Below are 19,346 nucleotides of genomic sequence, written 5' to 3' on the forward strand. Positions count from 1 at the left end.
CCACGTGCACAGGTCCAGGAGCGCAGGTCCAGGAGCAAAGGTCCACGTGCACAGGTCCAGGAGCAAAGGTCCACGTGCACAGGTCCAGGAGCGCAGGTCCACGTGCACAGGTCCAGGAGCACAGGTCCAGGAGCGCAGGTCCACGTGCGCAGGTCCAGGTATGCAGGTCCAGGAGCGCAGGTCCACGTGTGCAGGTCCAGGAGCGCAGGTCCACGTGCACAGGTCCAGGAGCAAATGTCCACGTGCACAGGTCCAGGAGCAAAGGTCCACGTGCACAGGTCCACGAGCGCAGGTCCAGGAGCGCAGGTCCACGTTCACAGGTCCAGGAGCGCAGGTCCACATGCACAGGTCCAGGAGCGCGGGTCCACGTGCACATGACTTTTAAACACAACTGCTCATTCTGACTGATCAGACCAGAAGAGACATTTTACACTTCTCATCTCCATCTGAAATAAGCTTCTGAAAATAAGCTTCTGTCTAAGAAAATCAGAAGCTTTTCTTAGACAGAAGAATTTTATTTCAAACATGTAAATAAAAGTGAAATAACAAGAGAGAAGAAAAGCGTCTCCATGTCTGCACAATGTTTAGGGTGAAGTTTAGACTTCTGCTGTTCCTACCACCTTATTTTAAATTCCATTATTTAAAAGTTGACATTTGGAATTGGACGTTTTACAAGGATGAGTAAGCTAATAGAAGCAGTTTTAACAATAGCGCTGTTTTAACAGCACCCTCTTTTATCTGTAAGCCAATGCCCCCTCCTCAGAGTGCGTCCAAATGTTTGTTGATGGAGCTGCAGAAGCTGGTGATAGTGATATAGTGATATAGATGTAGTGTACGGTGTATAGTATATAGATGTAGTGTACTGTATATTTGTGCATGCTCTCACATCACCAAACCAGACTGTGAATGTGTTAAACCTCAAAGATGTCTTAAATCAAGTCTAAGAAAAGTTAGAGAACCACGTGTGTGTGCTGTGGGGGAACCACATCCAAACTGGATTAGAAAATGCAATCAAGGTGGATTAATTATGGATGGCGGGCTGTTCAGTTCTGCCTCATCTTTGCATGCCTGTGCTTAGACGCTGCCTCCTGCATAGGAAAGGAGGGGGCAGGCTGTCAAGTCAGAAGAATCAAAGGATTTTGAGTGAAAGTGGTAATGGCATGTGTACTGGAATGACAACGGCACTGCTCACCTGCTACCATCAGATGTCTGAAAATACCAGACACAAAACCTTCATCTGACATCTCTAACTATATCTTTCCAGGTGTTTGGACAAACCTTCCAGTCTGAGTCGTGGATAAAAAGACATGAAACTGTTCAGGGGAGCGGGGTGTGATGTGCTAAATGATTTTTTTACTATCATCAAAGATAAATGAATCACTCCACTCCATATATACTCATAATAAATTTTCCAACAGTCGCCTTTGATTACATCAGCTGCAGGGGGAAAAAGTCTGTGAAACATCTGCTTAAAGTGTCGAGGTTTACTGACGGAAGATCTGAGTGTTAGACGAGAACAGTGTGATGAAGAGTGCAACTTCCAGCCCTGATTATAATGATACGACTGTTGAAGATGGATTAGTGCTGTGGTAATGTACATTACACTGACTGTAACACAGAATTTGAAAAGAGGTACCAGTCCATGCTCCAAACTCCATGTCAAGGGAGTCTTCTACATGTAAATGTTAATTCAGTGAGAAAATCAGGATAATTGGGAAACTCTCAGGAGGAAACCTGGTCTTGTTATGAGAGACAACATCCATCCCACCTTGGATGGAGCAGCTCTCATTTCTAGAAATCTATCCAAATTTATTAAACCCCCCCAAAATGTGACTATCCAGAGTTGCAGTCTTACACGCCTCTCTGCAGCTTCTCCTCCTGTTACTCCCCCACAACCCCATCTCCATAGAGACTGTGTCAGCTCCCAAACAGACAAAAAACAAACTAAAAACCAGCAACAAACAACTTAAACATAAACAATCACAATAATCCACCCACTGTTATCATCTTCAATGCCCTGTACCAACACAGAGCAGAGCAGCTACCTGAACGCTGCTCCAACAGAGGTCGATCATCTTGTTAATAATTTTGCCTCCTCACTACGTACGACTCTGGATACTGTAGCTCCTGCTAGACCTCAGTGCAGATGACACCCAGCTCTATCTGTCCATGAAGCCAGATAACACACACCAATGAGTTAAACTGTCTTAAAGACATAAAGACCTGGATGGCCGCTAACTTTCTGCTTCTTAATTCAGATCAAACTGAGGTTATTGTACTCGGCCCTGAAAAGCTTAGAGATATGGTATCTAAGCAGATTCTTACTCTGGATGGCATTACCTTACACTGAGTGGCACTGAAGCGAACGGGAGCGGAGGGTGCTGTCCTTCTGTGGGTCGTTTCTCCGAAAACTCGTGGGTGGCTGTAGGTCATCTACTGATCGGAAGGTTGGCGGTTCAATTCCTGGCTTCCCCCAGTCTGCATGCCAAATATCCTTGGGCAAGATACTAACCCCAAATTGCTCTCCGATGCGTCCATCGGAGTGTGAATGCATGGCATTGCACTGGCAGCAGACAGGTTGTGCTGTAAGCCCCGCCCTCTGTTCAAAGTGGACATAAATGGCCTCTTTGAGTCCTCTTTCAAACCATCTGTCCTCTCTGTGCAAAATTTGACCACTGGCATCTTTTCTTTGCCAATATGTCGCGACCCTCAATGACCCTCCTCAGGGACAACACCGGCTAACGTTGAAATACCTGGGACAGCATTTGTTTTACGAAATGAAACAGATTCTGCGATGAGAGCTGAAATGTCTTCAAGACATTTGAAAGAAGTCCAGCTGCTGTCTTTCCAAGCTGCTTAGACTACCATGACCCGGATGACTGAGAACCTACAGACTTTAAACTCACTGATTGTTCAGCATCTAGAACGTCTTTACAAAGCCTTCAGTGTTTCCATTAGGATAAAACTTTGCATCAGCAATGCATGAACTGACTTTTTGAGATATAAATAGCTTCCAGCCTGTTGGAGGAGAATCTGCACTGTAATATGAATCTGGAGAAAACTACAATGTCTGTTTAAATATACTCCATTCATTAAGAAAAACATTTAAATGAGCCATAATGCCAGTTCGTCGAGTATCAGGCAGCAGAATGATATGCAGTGGGGGGGGCATTCATTACTTATGCCTTTCAACCAGCCCACACTCTCCTTCAGCTGCTAAAGAGCAAAGCTTTCTGTGTTCCTTAATCCTTATCCCTCTACAGACCTTTTTCCCTGCGGGAGCATGTCATTTTTTCAGAATGTGTTAGCAGCCTGAGTGAATTCCTACCAATTAGCAGCTTAGGCCATGTGTGTGTGTCAATACTGGTCTCCGTATCCAAGTTTCAGCTGCGTTCTGCTGTAAATCAGCAAGTAGAAGCAGCAGTTTCTGTACATGTTTGACTGGCACTCGCTCTAACTCTGCACACTCAGTACATATCTATTTGGACCAATTAGGAAGGCTTTTACCATGGTGGCAGTGCAGGATACGGAGACCCTGATTCATTCGCTGAAAAGCACCTTAATAAATTCCTCACTTTTAATGTTTCACACTGTTAAAAGGAATGCCAGCCCCATTTCCCATTACAGCTTTCAATAAATGACAAACGGCAGCGGAGTAAACTGGAAGGAAGTGGCAGCGTCAGACTTTTCAGCTTGCCTTTCAAAGCCATCCTAATAGCAAATAAAGACGTATTAGGCATTGTGTGCTGGCGCTTCAGCAGCGAGCCACTTTGTTCCACAGTTGCCCAGGCTTAAGTTAATGAATAGAGCCGCTGCTTGACTGAGGCTAATTCACATCGCTCAGCAGAAGAGCTTCCATATCGATGTAGATCAGTTACACAGGAAGTGAAAGAGGGAGGAAACTCTGAGGGGGGCAGGGACATTAAAGAGTGAAGCAGGGACACGATTCAGAAATAACTTTGTGTTTCATTTAGCTGTAAAGGCTGACGCGTCTAAATACTTCACAGTAATTAACAACTAAATGACTCCATTCAATTCAGTCTTATTTATTTGGTGCCAACATACAACAACAGGCAGCTGAACGTGTGCATAAAGTTTAGACGTTGATGGATTGATGCTTCACCTTTAATGCAGCCGCTCCAGCCGCTGCTGGTCTCAGCTTTGTGAAAGTGAAAACCACACTCAGCAGGATGGAGGAGCTGAATCCCGGTTCACAACGCTTTGCCTTAAGATGCTGCTGGGTAGTTTTCGCAGCGTGTTTTCACTCATTATCTGCACGCTGAAGAGCTGTTCATCTGATTTGCAGCATTGCACTAAATCTGAGCTTAAGGTAGAACTTAAGTCACACCATCAGCACACACTACAGCACCATTCCCACTGCACACTTACTGCACTACGCCTCTACCACACCTGATCACTAACGTGGGATTCTGGCTCCTTCCTTCTACTGACTCCATATTCAGCTGCACGTTCATCTCATGTTCATCTGTCTAAGCAATGGAAAAGTCTTCTTTTGTTGATGAAGCAGGGTGAGACAGAGCGTGGTGACTGAAGCAGATGAAGGGAAGAGAGGTGATGATGGGGATGATGATGGGTAGGTGTTAGGAAGAGAAATACTGAAGGACAGACGACGATGATCTTTGTGAAAATGACAGAAAAGACTGTGGAAAACATGTACTTCAAGAAGAGGGAAGAACACAGGTGGACCACATCTATATCAGAAGGTATAATCTGAAAGAGATCAGGGGAGAATGTAGCTGGGCAACAGTGGATGCTAGTCTGCAGAATAACTGCATAATAACAAGCCATGGTGAAAACGAGGATTAAATGGTGAAAGCTGAAGAAAGATGCTGCACAGAGTTCAGGGAGGAGTTGAGGCTCCGGGACAGTGAGGGACATGGAGGAGTAGACAGGAGTGCTGGGAGGCTGGACATACAGTCAAGAGTGGCAAAGCAGACTGGACACTAAGACTTCTGTCACCTGGTTAGTCAGAGGTGAAGCTGGAAAGGATGTGCAGCACAGCTGGCTGAGGAGTGTGAAATGTGCTAACAAGTGAAGAAAGTGTGTGTAGAAAGAAAGGAGATGAGGAGCTGATGGATGCAGAGAGAGAGATGGGGGAGGACAGAGGAAGGACAGTTAGCTGGAGATGAGACTGTTTAACATAATCCTGGAGAGAACAAGAAGAGCAACATGAAACTACGCATGGTTTCACTTCCTGTGCCGGTCACACAGCGCTGCGTTGTGTAGCTCGATTCATTTCTAACGTTTACATAGTGACTACTTTTGTAGTCGTGTGCTTTATCAGAGCACACACTCCCTCTAACAGACAACACATTACACACTGTGGGCTAAGGACACACACTCGGGTCAGGAGTGACGACACAGCTGTGTCAGGTAGAGGTCACCAAATGTCATTTTGCTCATACGCGTGGGGACTAGTTTTCCTTTGAGCCTGAGGAGTGACATGATCAGCTGCATGTTACGGTGCTGGCCTTGTTCACAGAGAGGCATCCATCCCACTGTAGATGGAGCAGCTCGCTCTGTGTGAGCATCCAGAGCTGGGACCAGAAGATGACCTGCAGCGTTGTGTCTTTACTCTCGTCACCCCCCAACCTCCCAATCCCAGACCAGCAGAACCAGTCCAATACTGATATAAAGAACACAACAACTTACAGCTAGCGTTCACAAGAGAAGAGGATTATAAAACCTTCAACTGTACCTACAACGAAACCAATACATGTGGACAACTGAACATGAGGTGGCTCTCGTCCCTGTGAGTATTTTATGATTAGTAATAAAGAAACCTGCTCACAACACGATGAATACGTCGTGTATTTACTGTGAGAGTCCTCAGAGTCGATGTGGCAGCAATAAATAACTCCGTTTGGATTCATTTACTCACTCTTAGCTTTGTTCAAATCATAGTTTCGTTTGTGGTTATTATTCAGTGTTTTGTTTCTCAGACTTTTTATTCGATTTCGTGCTCAGTTCTGACTGAATAATTACAATAAAACGATGAAAGGTACAAATGATCTTATTGGCTTGTCAGTGGACTCTGTGATCGTCCCGGTGCACCTCAGTGCAGCATGTAATACCTTTGTTACTCATCTCTGTCACTACCTGTGTGTTTACACATCACGGCTGTGTTTAGTCATTAGTAATGAATCGGCTCTGCCTCTTGCTGCTCTCTTCTCCTTACGCTCAGCCCTGTCCGGTCACAGCAGATGACTGTGCTGCTTGAGGTTACTTCCTTTAAAAAGGGAGTTTTTCCTTCCTACTGTCACAAAGTGCTTGCTCTGATGGGGTTCCTCCTGCTCTGTAAGGTAGAGTCTGTTCTATGTAAAAGACTTTATTCAGAAAATTGAGCTGAAGATAAGAATGGAAGTGACGATCAGTGAGGAGGACTATGGCGTTATGGCAAGAACGAGGCCTGCAGAGGTTTGACAGTGCAGATGCTGAAGGTACTGCAGGTGCTGCTGGGAGTGGCACAACACTACCGGAGGCTGGTGCAGTGCATGTATGAGAACAGCGGTGAGGTGTGCAGCAGAAGTCACAGATGGGTGTGGGACGGGGTTGGATTATATCTGGGAATCTCCTCTGAGCTGCTTCTTGTTGCAGAAACACAGAGAGGAAGCTGAACGGAGGAATGTGGCACCCTGCTCTGTTTCTGTGACTAATGAAAGGATTAGTGGTGAAGTGCTGAAAGACACACTGATGAAGATTGAAGCTGACAGCTACTGAAGTACTGCCAGTGCCAACACACACACACACACACACACACACAGGAGCCAGTATGGTCAACCGTGACGACAACAAAAGGCACAACGCGTTGATGTGATTAAAGCATCCATGCATCAGTTAGTCACAGCACAGGACACACATGCTTCCATCACAACGATCAGTCCTGTTTATGATTGCGTCCATTACAGCGTGAATGACATGAAGGCTAACAGTGGTAACAGTTACACTCATTTCCTGCAGCTTTGAGCTTCATGGATGCTCCACGTTGGTGTCTTCATGAACAGACTGCAGACGACGTGATCTTCTGCTGCATCTTCAACAGCAGCATCAGAGCAGAGCTTTCGATGAGTGTGCACTCTGATGCAGTCCTGCTCTTCTCTAGGGCACAGATCTAACTCAGCTGCAGGTTCTCCAGCCTGCTGCTCTCTCTTGTTTGGCTAATGGTGACTGGGTACAGTCAGAACGTACCAGTGTGAGTGTGGGTTTGTCCATCAAGCTGCCACTCAGGCTGACTGATCGCTGTGCCGGCTGACAGCTGTGTGAGTGCTGCAGTGCTTTCATTTAGACTGAACATCAGTCACTGGCTGCTACAGCCACATGATCAACTTCTCCTGGCAGCTTAACAGACACACAAACAGTTCCTGTGGTTCATGCTCAGGTACTTGATGAAGTACAGCAACCAGCTATTTCATCGAGTCTGAGGACCTCAGTGTGCTACGTCGCACTCAAGCGTGCCACCTGAGACGCCGTGCAGAGACAACACAGGTGTATTTCATTAACACCATTCCCACGTCCATACTGCTTTTCTACGCCAGGATTTTCCCGGGCTCAGGAGGACGGAGCCGTTCTGAGCTGTGACAGAGAGGGAAGGGTACAAACCCGGGTCGACCCAGGCTAACTCGTACAGACAGATGGCCACCAACATTCGATCACCAACTAACCAAACGTCATGAATGTCTCTGAACGTACCTCCAGCCTTTACTTTCAGGAAAAGATGGCCCTGACCTGTTCGGGCATTCCCAGCAGGAAGAAACTCCAATCACTGGAATCGTACTCTCAAACAGAAGCTGTGTCTATAATTATAAGACTAATATCAAGAAGGTGATTACAGACACAACACAGAGTAAATGCTGGGAAAGTAAACAGTGTGAACTTAAGCTGGAGACAGACCAGTTCACCCAGTCTGAACTGAAAGAAGACAGAAGTGACCTGGAGTACAGCTGTGACTGTGGCTGCTGTGGAAGGACCTGTAGTGTACATATGTGGGACATGTGGAGGTGGGGGGGGGGGTTCCAGTAAGCATTGTGGTTATGGTCAATATTCTCCATATTAACATGCTCATGGTTTTTAATGCACACACACACACAGACACACACTTGTTTTCATATCTTAGTGAGGACATCTATTGAACATAAACTTAACCCTGACAGTAAACCCACTGTGAGCCTCAAACATGGCTTCAGACCTGTGGGGGCGGGGACTTTGTCCCCACAGCTGACGGTTGGTCCCCGCAAACATATCTAAACACACAGCAGCTCCTACCTCGTCTATTTCAGAGATGTAGACGGGCTTTTCTTCAAACCCAACAGGCATGGGCTCATTGGGAGGGATCTCCACTTCTTCGTACATCTTACAGTTTTCTCTGCGGATTCCCTCGGGCAGCAGCATCTGAACGTCAGCGACCAAACAGAAGAAAAGGTTTGACACAATATCTCAAAGACACAGAACATTTAACAGGAATTTGAACACTGTAAATCTGAAGCAATACGTTTAGTTTCCCCACTGCAAAAACGCAAAACACTATGAGCAGAGTGTACTTGGTATTTGGAGTTAAGTGGGAGTTACAGATAAACAGCACAGAGCAGCCTGGGTCCATAACACAACACAGGATGTAGGTCCACAGAACAAAACGCCTCTCTGAGCCCAGACTGGGTCTGTAGCACGTTCTCTATGTCAGCGGTCCCCAAGTCGTTGAGTCGTTTGGTACCGGGCCGCGAGAGTTGAGGCTCAGGTGTGAAATGTCTGGTTTTCAGGCTTTTTATCGGTTTCCAGTGTTATTTTGTTATCGTTTTGATCGTTTACTCGGTTTTCCTGGGTCTTTTCAGGTGTGTTATGAATACGTCTTCTTTTTTTCGGTACCGGTACTAGTTTTATTTTGTTGTATTTATCCGCGACACCTTAAAGGCCGGTCCATGAAAATATTGTCGGGCATAAACCGGTCCGTGGTGCAACAAAGGTTGGAGACCGCTGCTCTATGTGGCTACAGAGTCTAACATAAACACGTTGAAACTGTCATTGATAAAAATCTCTTCATAATAAAGACTAAATATGAACATCAAGTCAGTGCTTATACATTTATTCCACATATAAATCAGTCAAGAGAAAAAGAGCCCACCTGACCGACTCCAGTAACGGTCACATGGGAAATGAAGCCACGCACTGTGGACGCGTCTGACTCACAGGTTCATGAGTCCACGAGCTCAGCTTTCAAACCTCCTCACGTTCCCTTAAAACAACTTTACATGACTAACTCTAGAGCGCCCCATCTCTGAGCATCATCAGTGAACCAGCTTCCTGTCTGTGCAGAGGAACCGCACTCTTCTACCAGCTGATGGAGGAAACATGCTTCATGAAGCAGTCAGCTGGTTCTGTCATACGAAACGTTTCCTTCTGCCCGACAGCTCAAGCTGATCGCTGAGCCTTTAGTTCCAGATGTTCTTCAGGCTTAATCACTTTTCTCACACATGTTCATTCATTTACCGAGCAGCAGAAGCCAGCCAGCGATTAAGGAGCACTGCTGCTACACAGACACATGCGTCCTGAGCCCAGAGACTATTTCCTGTGATGGTTCTCAGCACCGTGTCGTGGTCACAGACCCACGCCGTGAGATGGTCACACTGTGCTTCTTCTCTGTGATTCGTTCAGCAGCCTGACAGCCACTAAAGTGATTCTACACTCTGACGCGGGCTCAGATTTCGTGAGAGCCATCTCCCACAGTGTAAAATGCAATGAAGCAGCAAGAATGATGTTATCACACAATGTTAAGATGGGATTATCCCCGCTGCACAGATAAATGATTTAACCTTCCTCCAGAACAGTAAGAAAAGGAAAAACGAAGCACAGAGCACGCGCACTTAAACCTGTGGGTCACGTCACACATCAGAGGCAGAGAGTGCAGCACAGTAAAATCAGCCTCACCCTGGCTCCTCCCACAAACGCAGCCGTCTTCGTGGCCTCTGCGAGGTTGTCGTAGACGTTGGGATACCGGATCCGCTCGTAGACCCTGTCTCTGCTCAGCACAGGTTCATGGCGTGCAGTCAGCAGGGCCTGCTCTCTGCACCGAGGCACACGTACAACAGTAAGGCAGTAAACAGAGCTTTAACATTTAAATTGGCACAGTGTCAGATCCACGGCGCGGCCCTCATCTTGATCCACAGCTGTGGAAACAAACCTGTGATGGATGAGCCCAGTGAAGAGGCAAAGATGTGAGGCTTTATAAAGTGGCTAATCTTTGTCTCCACACTGCGCTGGATCTGCACACGCTAACATTTTAATTAAACAGATCGCTGCTCTGTTTTACCCTCTGAAATTAAACTTTTGGAAGAATCTTCCAGCCCCCCAAAGAAAAGCAGCTTTGCTTTTTTGAAGCAGTCATGAAAAATGCAGGAGGCTGTCAGTCACACACACCTGAGAGCACAGGTGGGCACACAACAAAGACACACAGACACTAAGATGAGGTTTGTAGGGACGACATACCGCTGGGCTCTCATCTCTCTGGGGTCAAAGGTCAGGAGAGCATCCGTAGAGTCACCCTCATCGCCTCCTTTGAATCTCTTCCTCTCTTTCTTCTCCTCCCTTCGATACATCTTTAGCATTTGTTTCTCCTGCTCTGATTGGATGGTCACCTGGCACCCGTAGGTGGGCTTGGCCACTTCAGCGCTGACCTTGAGGCTGAGATCTGAAGGAAAGAGCTCATCGTTAGTTCTCAGCAGCACGCTGAAGTCAGGTAGGAGTACTTTATTCGTGTGTGGTGACAGATGTATCTGGCAGTGCACGGGTTAAGCTTGGCCGCTGCAGCCTCCCTGTTTGAGACACAACAGCTCAATAAAGGCAGAATTGCTCTTGAAAACAGATGAGATCTCATGATTGCACCACGGCCCGGGCTGATTGACTGAATGATTTCTTTTTTATCTCACCTAGTGGCTCTACCTGCTGCACAGCCCCCCTGCACTCTAACAGCCCCCCTCTTCCTGTCACTCTCACCCTCCCACCTCCTCGCCATCCTCTATGCACCATCCCCCGTCCTTTATCGGCCCCCTCTCTGGGAGCTATCGTGCCTGGTTATATGTCTCTAACAGCGACTCCAGGTTTCGAGGACTCATTTCCCGAGCAATCACAGAGCTATAATTGTGCTGATGAGCGTCAGCGAGACAGATCAGGGTGTTTCACACATTACAAACAGTGGTGCTTGTGGTCATTACCAGCTTTTGGGTTTGGTGGTACTGTATGGTAGCTCTGACATGCAGTGCCTGTCTGAAAGAGATTCATGGATGAAAAAGCTAAATCCAGTCTGATTTTACATTTCTAATGTTCCTTTGCAACAGTGTCAAAGCAGGACGAGTCCTTTACACTCACACATTCACATTTCTATGACAATCTTGTTTTTGAAGGACCGAAACACGACACTGTCAAACACACACAGCGAACTCCACGCCACTGTTAGGACAGACCCTCAGACGTCTGATGAACGACTGCAGGAGAGATCATCACTTCACCGTTCACGAAAACATTCAAAGCATTTTCATTTCTGAGCTGTCAGAGTGTAAATGAAAGTGTTGGGTCTCTGGCTTCCCCGTGTGTGTCCTCTGGGTACTGATTATATTAACTAGTGAGTCTGAGTCCATGCATGTGAGCGACACAGTTCTGTATCCCTGGTCTTGGTAAAGTCATGTAGACTTGTACTTATTAGAAGAGAAGAGACTGAGACACTACCCAGACCTAACAAATGGACATTAGATGATGAGTGGAAACCTCCCACATGGAAAAGAAATAGAAAAAACTCATAAAAGACTTGCATGAGATTTGGCCTGTTTCATATAGTGAATCATATATGACTTACTCGTTTCTCATTACTTTCACATATTGTTTTAGGAAGTATCCAAAACATGCAAGTTTCCTTTATATAATTTTTCAAGGGATCTATTTCTTCTCCTCCCTTCGATACATCTTTAGCATTTGTTTCTCCTGCTCTGATTGGATGGTCACCTGGCACCCGTAGGTGGGCTTGGTCACTTGGTCACAGGGATCTTATATCTGTTTTCACTCTTGTGTGCTTTTCATACAAGTTTCACACAAGACAGACACAAACGTTAGAAGATTTATAAATATCTTTTCCATACGGGCTGATGTGTGTTTGCCTGCAGCACGAACATTTGTGCCCGTTAAACATTCCTGCAGTCACAGAGTCATTCAATGGAAACGTGACTGTGCAGAAATGAGTAGCAGACATTCATGTTGTTTTCTTGCTGGGCTTGCTTACATGGAGAAAACAGCCCTGAATCAGCCGAGCTCGTGTCTGCTCGCTGTCACGCGGTCGTCTGTGAGCTTCTGTTCTGGTTATGGCCCGAGGACGCCTGTGGAAGCTTGTCAGAGCAACACGAGCATCATCGCCTTCTTTCTAAGGTTGTCAGAGAGAGCGCTTCCTACATCCTGTGGACACCTGCTGTACTACATCTGTACAGACATGCTCAAAGGCATTTGTACACGAAGTGCAGGATGGCAGGCTACCTCTGGGTATGTACAGGTGCTTGGACCTTTCCTGTCCTCGATGATGTGTCACCATCTCAGCAACCAATGTGGAGAACATAATGTCCTTACTCAGCTTCAGGTTTCTCAAACCCAGCACAGAACACGATGTTCCTATCAGCTGTTTCTAATCAGTGAGGCCTAAAGCAGAAGGTTATCATATGTATCCATGTTAAATGTTATCTGCTGTAATAACAAGTTACTTTGTTATTAATGACCCTGCAAGCATCCAACTAGGATGTGAACCTCTGCCACGTTCTTTCCTTCCGTTAAACACTGCAGCCTTGTAAACGTTAGCGGCCCGGCAGGCAGGTCCTCCCGTGTTCCTGCCGTGTTCCTGCCGTGTTCCTCCCGTGTTCCTCCCGTGTTCCTCCCGTGTTCCTCCGTGTACACGGAGACAGCAGGAACAGGCAGATGTTTCCACTGCCCACGGGAGCCTAGAATCAGCTCATCAAAGTGTGAGGGCATTAAAATGTACCACACTGGGTACGACTGCCTCAAATATTTCTTTCCAAAACTGGTCAAACACTTTCTGCATGTGTGGCCATCTTGTCTTTTAACGGTGCGTCCCACACGGCGCTGCCTCCGTCGGCCGCTGACACGTGGAGAGGAGCCACCGAGAGAATCTGCTCTGATAAACATGCAAGCGCCAAACTGGAATTTAAAAAGCTAATCAGCAAGAGACAGGCATTCGCACTAAATCCCACTCTTCTTGATGGCATGCAAATAGTGGAAAATTTAATCAGCCTTTTTTAACCCCTCCTGATTTCACCCTCAGTTGTCAAGGCAACAGTAATCTCAAAAGCTGTCTGGCGAGTCCAATTTTTCGACGCTGATCGGGACTTCTTGAAGTTGGCTGACGTGTGAAACAGCGCATGGCTGTGACCAAAATCACAACTGAACGAGCTGTTCTGTTACTGTCCAAGTACAGTGGCTTACATCAGCCCACCAGTGGGGTCCAGCAACACCACCACTGTCCCAGCTGTGGGTTGGCAGCATTTCACCACAGCTTTGCTTCTGAACATTTACACGTCATTAAATGTGAGGTGACTGACAGATATTTTGCACACCTGCTGTCAGCCTTATTGAACTGAAACTAACACGTCTCTTCTCAGTGTGTGAGAGTTACACTGAACATGGCTGTGCTGTGTCCACTGGTTTATATATGTCTATATTAATGGTGCTGTTTCAGTGAAACCATCTGCTGAGCACGGCCTCAACATCAGTGTGAGACACCAGTTTAGTGAATGTGACAGCTGCAGGTGGCGTAGGCTCCTTTAAACCACACCATCATCATGTAGGCTCCTGACAACCTCTGACACTCTTAATTTGGGGACCTCGCTCCCATTCATGAATCATTTTTCTTTCATTTTTTGGTTTTCCAGGTTTTCCCGAAGCTTAGTTTTCACCATGATAATAACCTTTGTGCCGTCACGTTGCTGTGACTGTGCAGGCCAGAGCTGAAGTGGTGAAAGCTTTCCACACTCCTTCCTGACACGACTGCTGCAGTTTGTGGTCAAAACGACCATGATAAGAAGATGTGTTCACACAGAGCTCTGACGAATCACTGAGAATAATCACTGTTTGGTCTCTAATGAGAAAGCAGAAATGATGTTTGCCTCTGGTGACACGAGTATTTCAGGGACGACCGGGCACGTAGGATTTTTTTAATCACAAAAGTTTGAAGCCTAATCTTGAAAGTAGACACTATCTCTACTTTCAAGATTAGGCTTCAAACTTTCCTCTTTGATAAGGAATATAGTTAGAGCTGGACCAGGTGACCCTGAATCCTCCCTTAGTTATGCTGCAATAGCTGCCGGGGATTCCCATGATGCACTGGGTGTTTCTTCTTCACTCACTATGTGTTAACAGACCTCTCTGCATTGAATCATACCTGTTATTAACCTCTGTCTCTCTTCCACAGCATGTCTTTATCCTCCTTCTCTCACCCCAACCAATCACAGCAGATGGCCCCGCCCCTCCCTGAGCCTGGTTCTGCCGGAGGTTTCTTCCTGTTAAAAGGGAGTTTTTCCTTCCCACTGTAGCCAAAGTGCTGCTCATAGGGGGTCATATGATTATTGTGCGATCTACTGTACAATATAAAGCGCCTCGAGGCGACTGTTGTTGTGATTTGGCGGTGTAAATAAAATTGAAACTGAATTAAATGTATTATTTCAATTGATATTGACAATCATTTGTGGTTACCACATCAGGCCAATCACCTGCCAGGGTCTCCAGGGTGAAGCTTTTTTTAGTAACTGACTGTACTGATTTCCTCGCGGGGTTGGAAAGACACATGTTATGTTCCTGTCCGCACTAATAACCATGTCAGTTACATCAGCAGTATAGTTTGGTGTAGTTTAAACCAGGAAATGATCCACACTGACACAATGGGTGCGTCAACTAAAAACCTTTGAAGAGTTCAGGTCAAGTCGTCTGTAAATCTTGCCAACTCATTATCAGGTTGATGTCATAGATGTATCAGTTCTTTTGTGATGAAGCCCACTCTGCATGTTAGAGGTCAAATATCAACAGCTGATTATAGGGTTCATACGCCTTTTTCAGGGTCAAATTCAAGCACTGTTTAAGCACTTTCAAGGTCCCTTTTCAAGCTTTTCCAGCACATTGCTGGAGTCCTAAATGATCACGTTTAAAGTGCTAATAACATCATGTGCAGTCAGACAGGCCTGGAGAACAGCACTGAGAGGCTTTGAACGGATCACATAGTTCAATTCAACATATAAGACTTTAAGAATGCACAAGCTTAAAATCTATTTAATTTATCATCCGTGATATTATTATGTACAGTTCCAGTGCATTTTGTTCATCTCCCTTAACACTCATTAAAACAGCGACCTACAGGTATGTTACTCATCCCCGACTGTCCGAGGGAGGGGCGGGGTCACGTGTTGAAACAGACAGAGGCGCAAGGCAGCCCGGACGGGGAAATTTAGCTTTTACATTTTGCGACTCCTTTTATTTCTCTATTTGATAAGAAAACTATTCAATCAGATAGTTATTTGTGGTGAATGAAATACAGCTACACTTTCAAGCACTTTTAAGCACCACATCTGAAATTCAAGCACTTTTCAAACCTTGAAAAGACAGCGTTAAGATTCAAGCATTTTCAAGGATTTCAAGCACCCGTGCGAACCCTGTAATTAATCTGTGCATTTAATGAGCACTCAGCAAACATAGTGTCAAAAAGGTGTGTCTCTCACACTAGCAAGCCAGCAATGGAGTAAGACGCGTTTCTGAAGGCTCCCGCTAACGAGTTTCACAAACAGGTTTTTCAACCTACAAAGTCTTATTTTGTGTCACTGGGGAAGCTAACAGTTTTATACATCATATTACAGCTTCATTCGAGACAGAATGGCATCTCACCCAAGAAAATATAAGAACACAGGAGGAACAGCGACTGGGCCCGGCGCATCCTCGGGCATGAGTACCAATGATGACCCAAGGGCGGCGGCCAGCTCTGCGGCCACTGAGGAACAGCCTCAGCAGAGCGATGGGCATTTTGTGGGTACTGATGCCCTAAAATTGGAGCTTCTTCAATCCGTCAAAGAGGATATCAGTTAAAAGTAGAACTCAGAAATGCACTGAAAGAAGATTTTGATAACATTAGAGCTGACGTGCAAGAATTGAGAAATGAGATCGCTAACAGTGCGGCGGCAGTGCGCGCTGAAACTGATGGAGTTGCAGCCACGGTGAAAGAAGTTGAGGACGGGCTGTCAATGTGGAGCGATGAGGTGGTCACCTTGCAATCTACAGTGAAGACTTTGAAGAAGGAGCTGTCGGACCTGAAGGATAAATGTGATGACATGGAAGGATGTGGAGATCTAACATCCGCATCGTAGGGGTGCCGGAGGGCCCGGATTTGAGCTCCACCACGGCTGAATCCACGCTGCTTCGTACAGTGCTGGGTATGGACAAAGACGTTACTGTCGACCGCTCACAGTGTTGTCCGGAGAAAGCCAGGTGGTAACCCGCGGGCCATCATAGCCAACCTTCATTACTACCAGGATTGTGTGGAAATTCTACGCCGTGCCAGGACCCAAGCTCCGCTGACGTTCAACCAATTGCAATATTCCCGGATTTTACGACCTCGGTGGCCTGAGCTCGGGCTGCTTTTACAGAAGTCCGGAAACTTCTCCGTGAACAAGAAGGTGTCCGCTTTGGGATCAGGTTCCCGGCATGACTTTGTATCACGCAGAACAGGGAGGAGAAAGAATTTCTGGATGCGGCGAAGGCAATGGAATATGTCAAAGAACATATTGTCAACGTTTGAGGAGGTTGCGCCTGAAGCCCTGTGTGGGAGCGCCGTGCCTAAGTTCAGCACTACGGTTGGTTGTCTCAGTTACTGCTGCGTTTACATGACTCTGTTTCGTTCGCACTGTGATATAAAGTTTACAGAGACACTTCTTGTTAACACATTTAAACTCATTTCATAAGCACATTTTGGTTCATTTTATTTCACGGCAATATCATTGTGTTTCAAAAAGTTCTGTACCCTGTTTGGACGTCCATTTATTTGTAGGATATGTTACGTCACGCGGTCAGCGGGAACCTGAGGGTCTGCCTTATAGTAAACCAAACAAGCAGTAGGCTATATGTGTGCATCTGTTTGCAGGGGGTTTGGCAGTCACCATGTGCAGTCTGGTGTAATTGCTCATTATGTTCTCGGTTTCAGCCAGATATGTTTATTTTATTTATTATTGTGTGTTTTGTTTTTTTCTCTTTCTTCTTCCTCTATGCGTGTCTTAGCAGGGATGAGCACAGCGCTATCATTTAGTGACTAACGTCTTTGCACGGCTTCCCAACATGGCAACACAAAATATTTTTGGTGGGGACCTAAATTGCTCATTATCTGCTATGGACCGCAGCTCGCACAAAAGCACGCCTGTTTCAAAATCAGCACGTGTTATTCAGCGTTTTCTTCATAACTATGGGTTAGCTGATGTATCACTGGAAGTCCCAGGCTTTTCTAACCCTCTGTCAGCCAAGTGGAAGCTAAATTGGCTAGTCTTTTAGCATCAATTCATATGTAAATTAGGTCGTTACCTGAGGAGTGGGGGTGTGTGAATGATTGCTGATTTCTAACTGCCAACTGCCTCTTTGTTTGTGTGTGGGGGTGGGGAGCTGCTAAAAGCTGTGAACTTCCTTTTGTGTTGAGGTGGATGCAATTGTCATCTTGCGGGGGGTTACTAGGGTTCCATCACTACATGACTGCTGGTCAGCAAACCTGGGAAACCCACAGTATAACCCTAACCCTGCAGTATATTGCAAGTAAACCTGACAAGTTTGGGATCAAGTTTTGGGTGGCTTGCGACCTAAAATCCAAGTTCATTTGCAATGTCTTCCCATATCTTGGCAAGGACCCCAATCGTCCCAGTGGGGAGAGACTGTCTGAAGATGTAGTGATGAGGCTGATGGAACCATTCCTAGACAAGGGCAGAAATGTTACCACGGACAATTTCTTCACATCGCTTTCACTTGCGCAAAAACTTCTTAGACGGAAAACCACCATCCTCGGCACAGTCAACAAGATTCGCCGGGAAATTCCTCAATCCGCTAGACAGACAGATCGCAATGAATTCACCACTCAGGTATGTTGCGGGTCTTTTGTGGTTCTATGTTTATGTGTTTCATTGTGTGTAAAAGTGCTATGGAAATAACAATTTATCTTATTTCTTAGGTGTTTTCAACCTCTGCTGCCACGCTGACGGCGTATGCGGCCAAACGGAAGAAGACAGTCTATATTCTTAGCAGCATGCACAGCGTGGTTCAGACTGATAACACCACCAAAAGGAAGCCAAACACTGTCACCCTTTACAACACCACAAAGTGTGGCGTGGATGTGATGGACCAGATGGTGCGGGAGTACACTGTCCGCAGAGGAACACGGCGCTGGCCAGCTGCCGTGTTCTATAACATGATTGACATGGCAGCACTGAATGCACATGTGCTGTATCAAGCATGCACCGGGACGAAGGAAAGACGGGTGGACTTCCTGTTGGAGCTTGCAAGAGAGTTGGCTCACTCTCATGTAGCTGGGAAGACGGCAAGAAAAGAACAGTTGCTTCGGACACAACCCTCCACACCTAGCCCTGGAAAAAGAGCCATGACAGGTCAAACACAAATGCAAGAACAATCATGCCACTGTGCGATGTGTTCACTGCTACAGATACACATGTGGTAAATGCAGACTACAGATACCATGGCAGTGCCAGGATTGTGAGGGATTGCTGAAAATGTTGAAATGTACTCACTCACTTTTTATTATTATTTGTAAATATGTGTACAAATGGTTGGTTTTTGTTTTTTTGTACTGTTTTTATCAATAAATCTCAGCAACAAAGGAAATACACCCATGTGTGTTGATTTCTCCCTAAGATGGCAAACTGAAACACAAGTTTCCTTGTGGCTCAGGAAACTAACCACTCCAAGTTGGTGACTTTTGGAGATTTATTTTCCTGGATGATTGAGAATGCATCAAGACGAACACAAAGGGAAGTTCACAGCTTTTAGCAGCTCCCCCCCAGACAAACAAAGAGGCAGTTGGCAGTTAGGAATCAGCAATCATTCACACACCCCACTCCCCTCCAGAATTCTCAGGTAACAACCTAATTTACATATGAATTGATGACTAGCCAATTTAGCTTCCACTTGGCTGAAGCTAAAGCCTAGCTAAAAGCCTACCAGCCATTTGGCTGGAAGGCGGGTTTTAAAAGGTAGAAAAGCCAAATGGCTGCTCTCTGGGACTCTAGGTGTGATGTATGGAGATTTCGTAACCCAAA

The 19,346-nt window shown here is 46.0% G+C and overlaps 1 protein-coding gene across 7 annotated transcripts in view; it reads right to left on the reverse strand.

Moving 5' to 3' along the window:
• ascc3 (activating signal cointegrator 1 complex subunit 3) overlaps positions 1–19,346 on the reverse strand; it is a 148,037-nt gene that overhangs the window by 98,992 nt on the left and 29,699 nt on the right. For all 7 annotated transcript variants that reach the window (XM_084944957.1, XM_084944959.1, XM_084944960.1 and 4 more), the window contains 3 exons: positions 10,498–10,699; positions 9,940–10,075; positions 8,284–8,409 (listed from right to left, as the gene is read on the reverse strand). In XM_084944957.1, coding sequence (XP_084801083.1) covers positions 8,284–8,409; positions 9,940–10,075; positions 10,498–10,699 — 464 coding nt within the window. The remainder of the gene's footprint in view (positions 1–8,283; positions 8,410–9,939; positions 10,076–10,497; positions 10,700–19,346) is intronic.

Source organism: Perissodus microlepis, chromosome 11, assembly GCF_051167445.1.
Source record: "Perissodus microlepis isolate ML-2025 ecotype Zambia chromosome 11, ASM5116744v1, whole genome shotgun sequence".
NCBI classification, from domain to species: Eukaryota; Metazoa; Chordata; class Actinopteri; order Cichliformes; family Cichlidae; genus Perissodus; species Perissodus microlepis.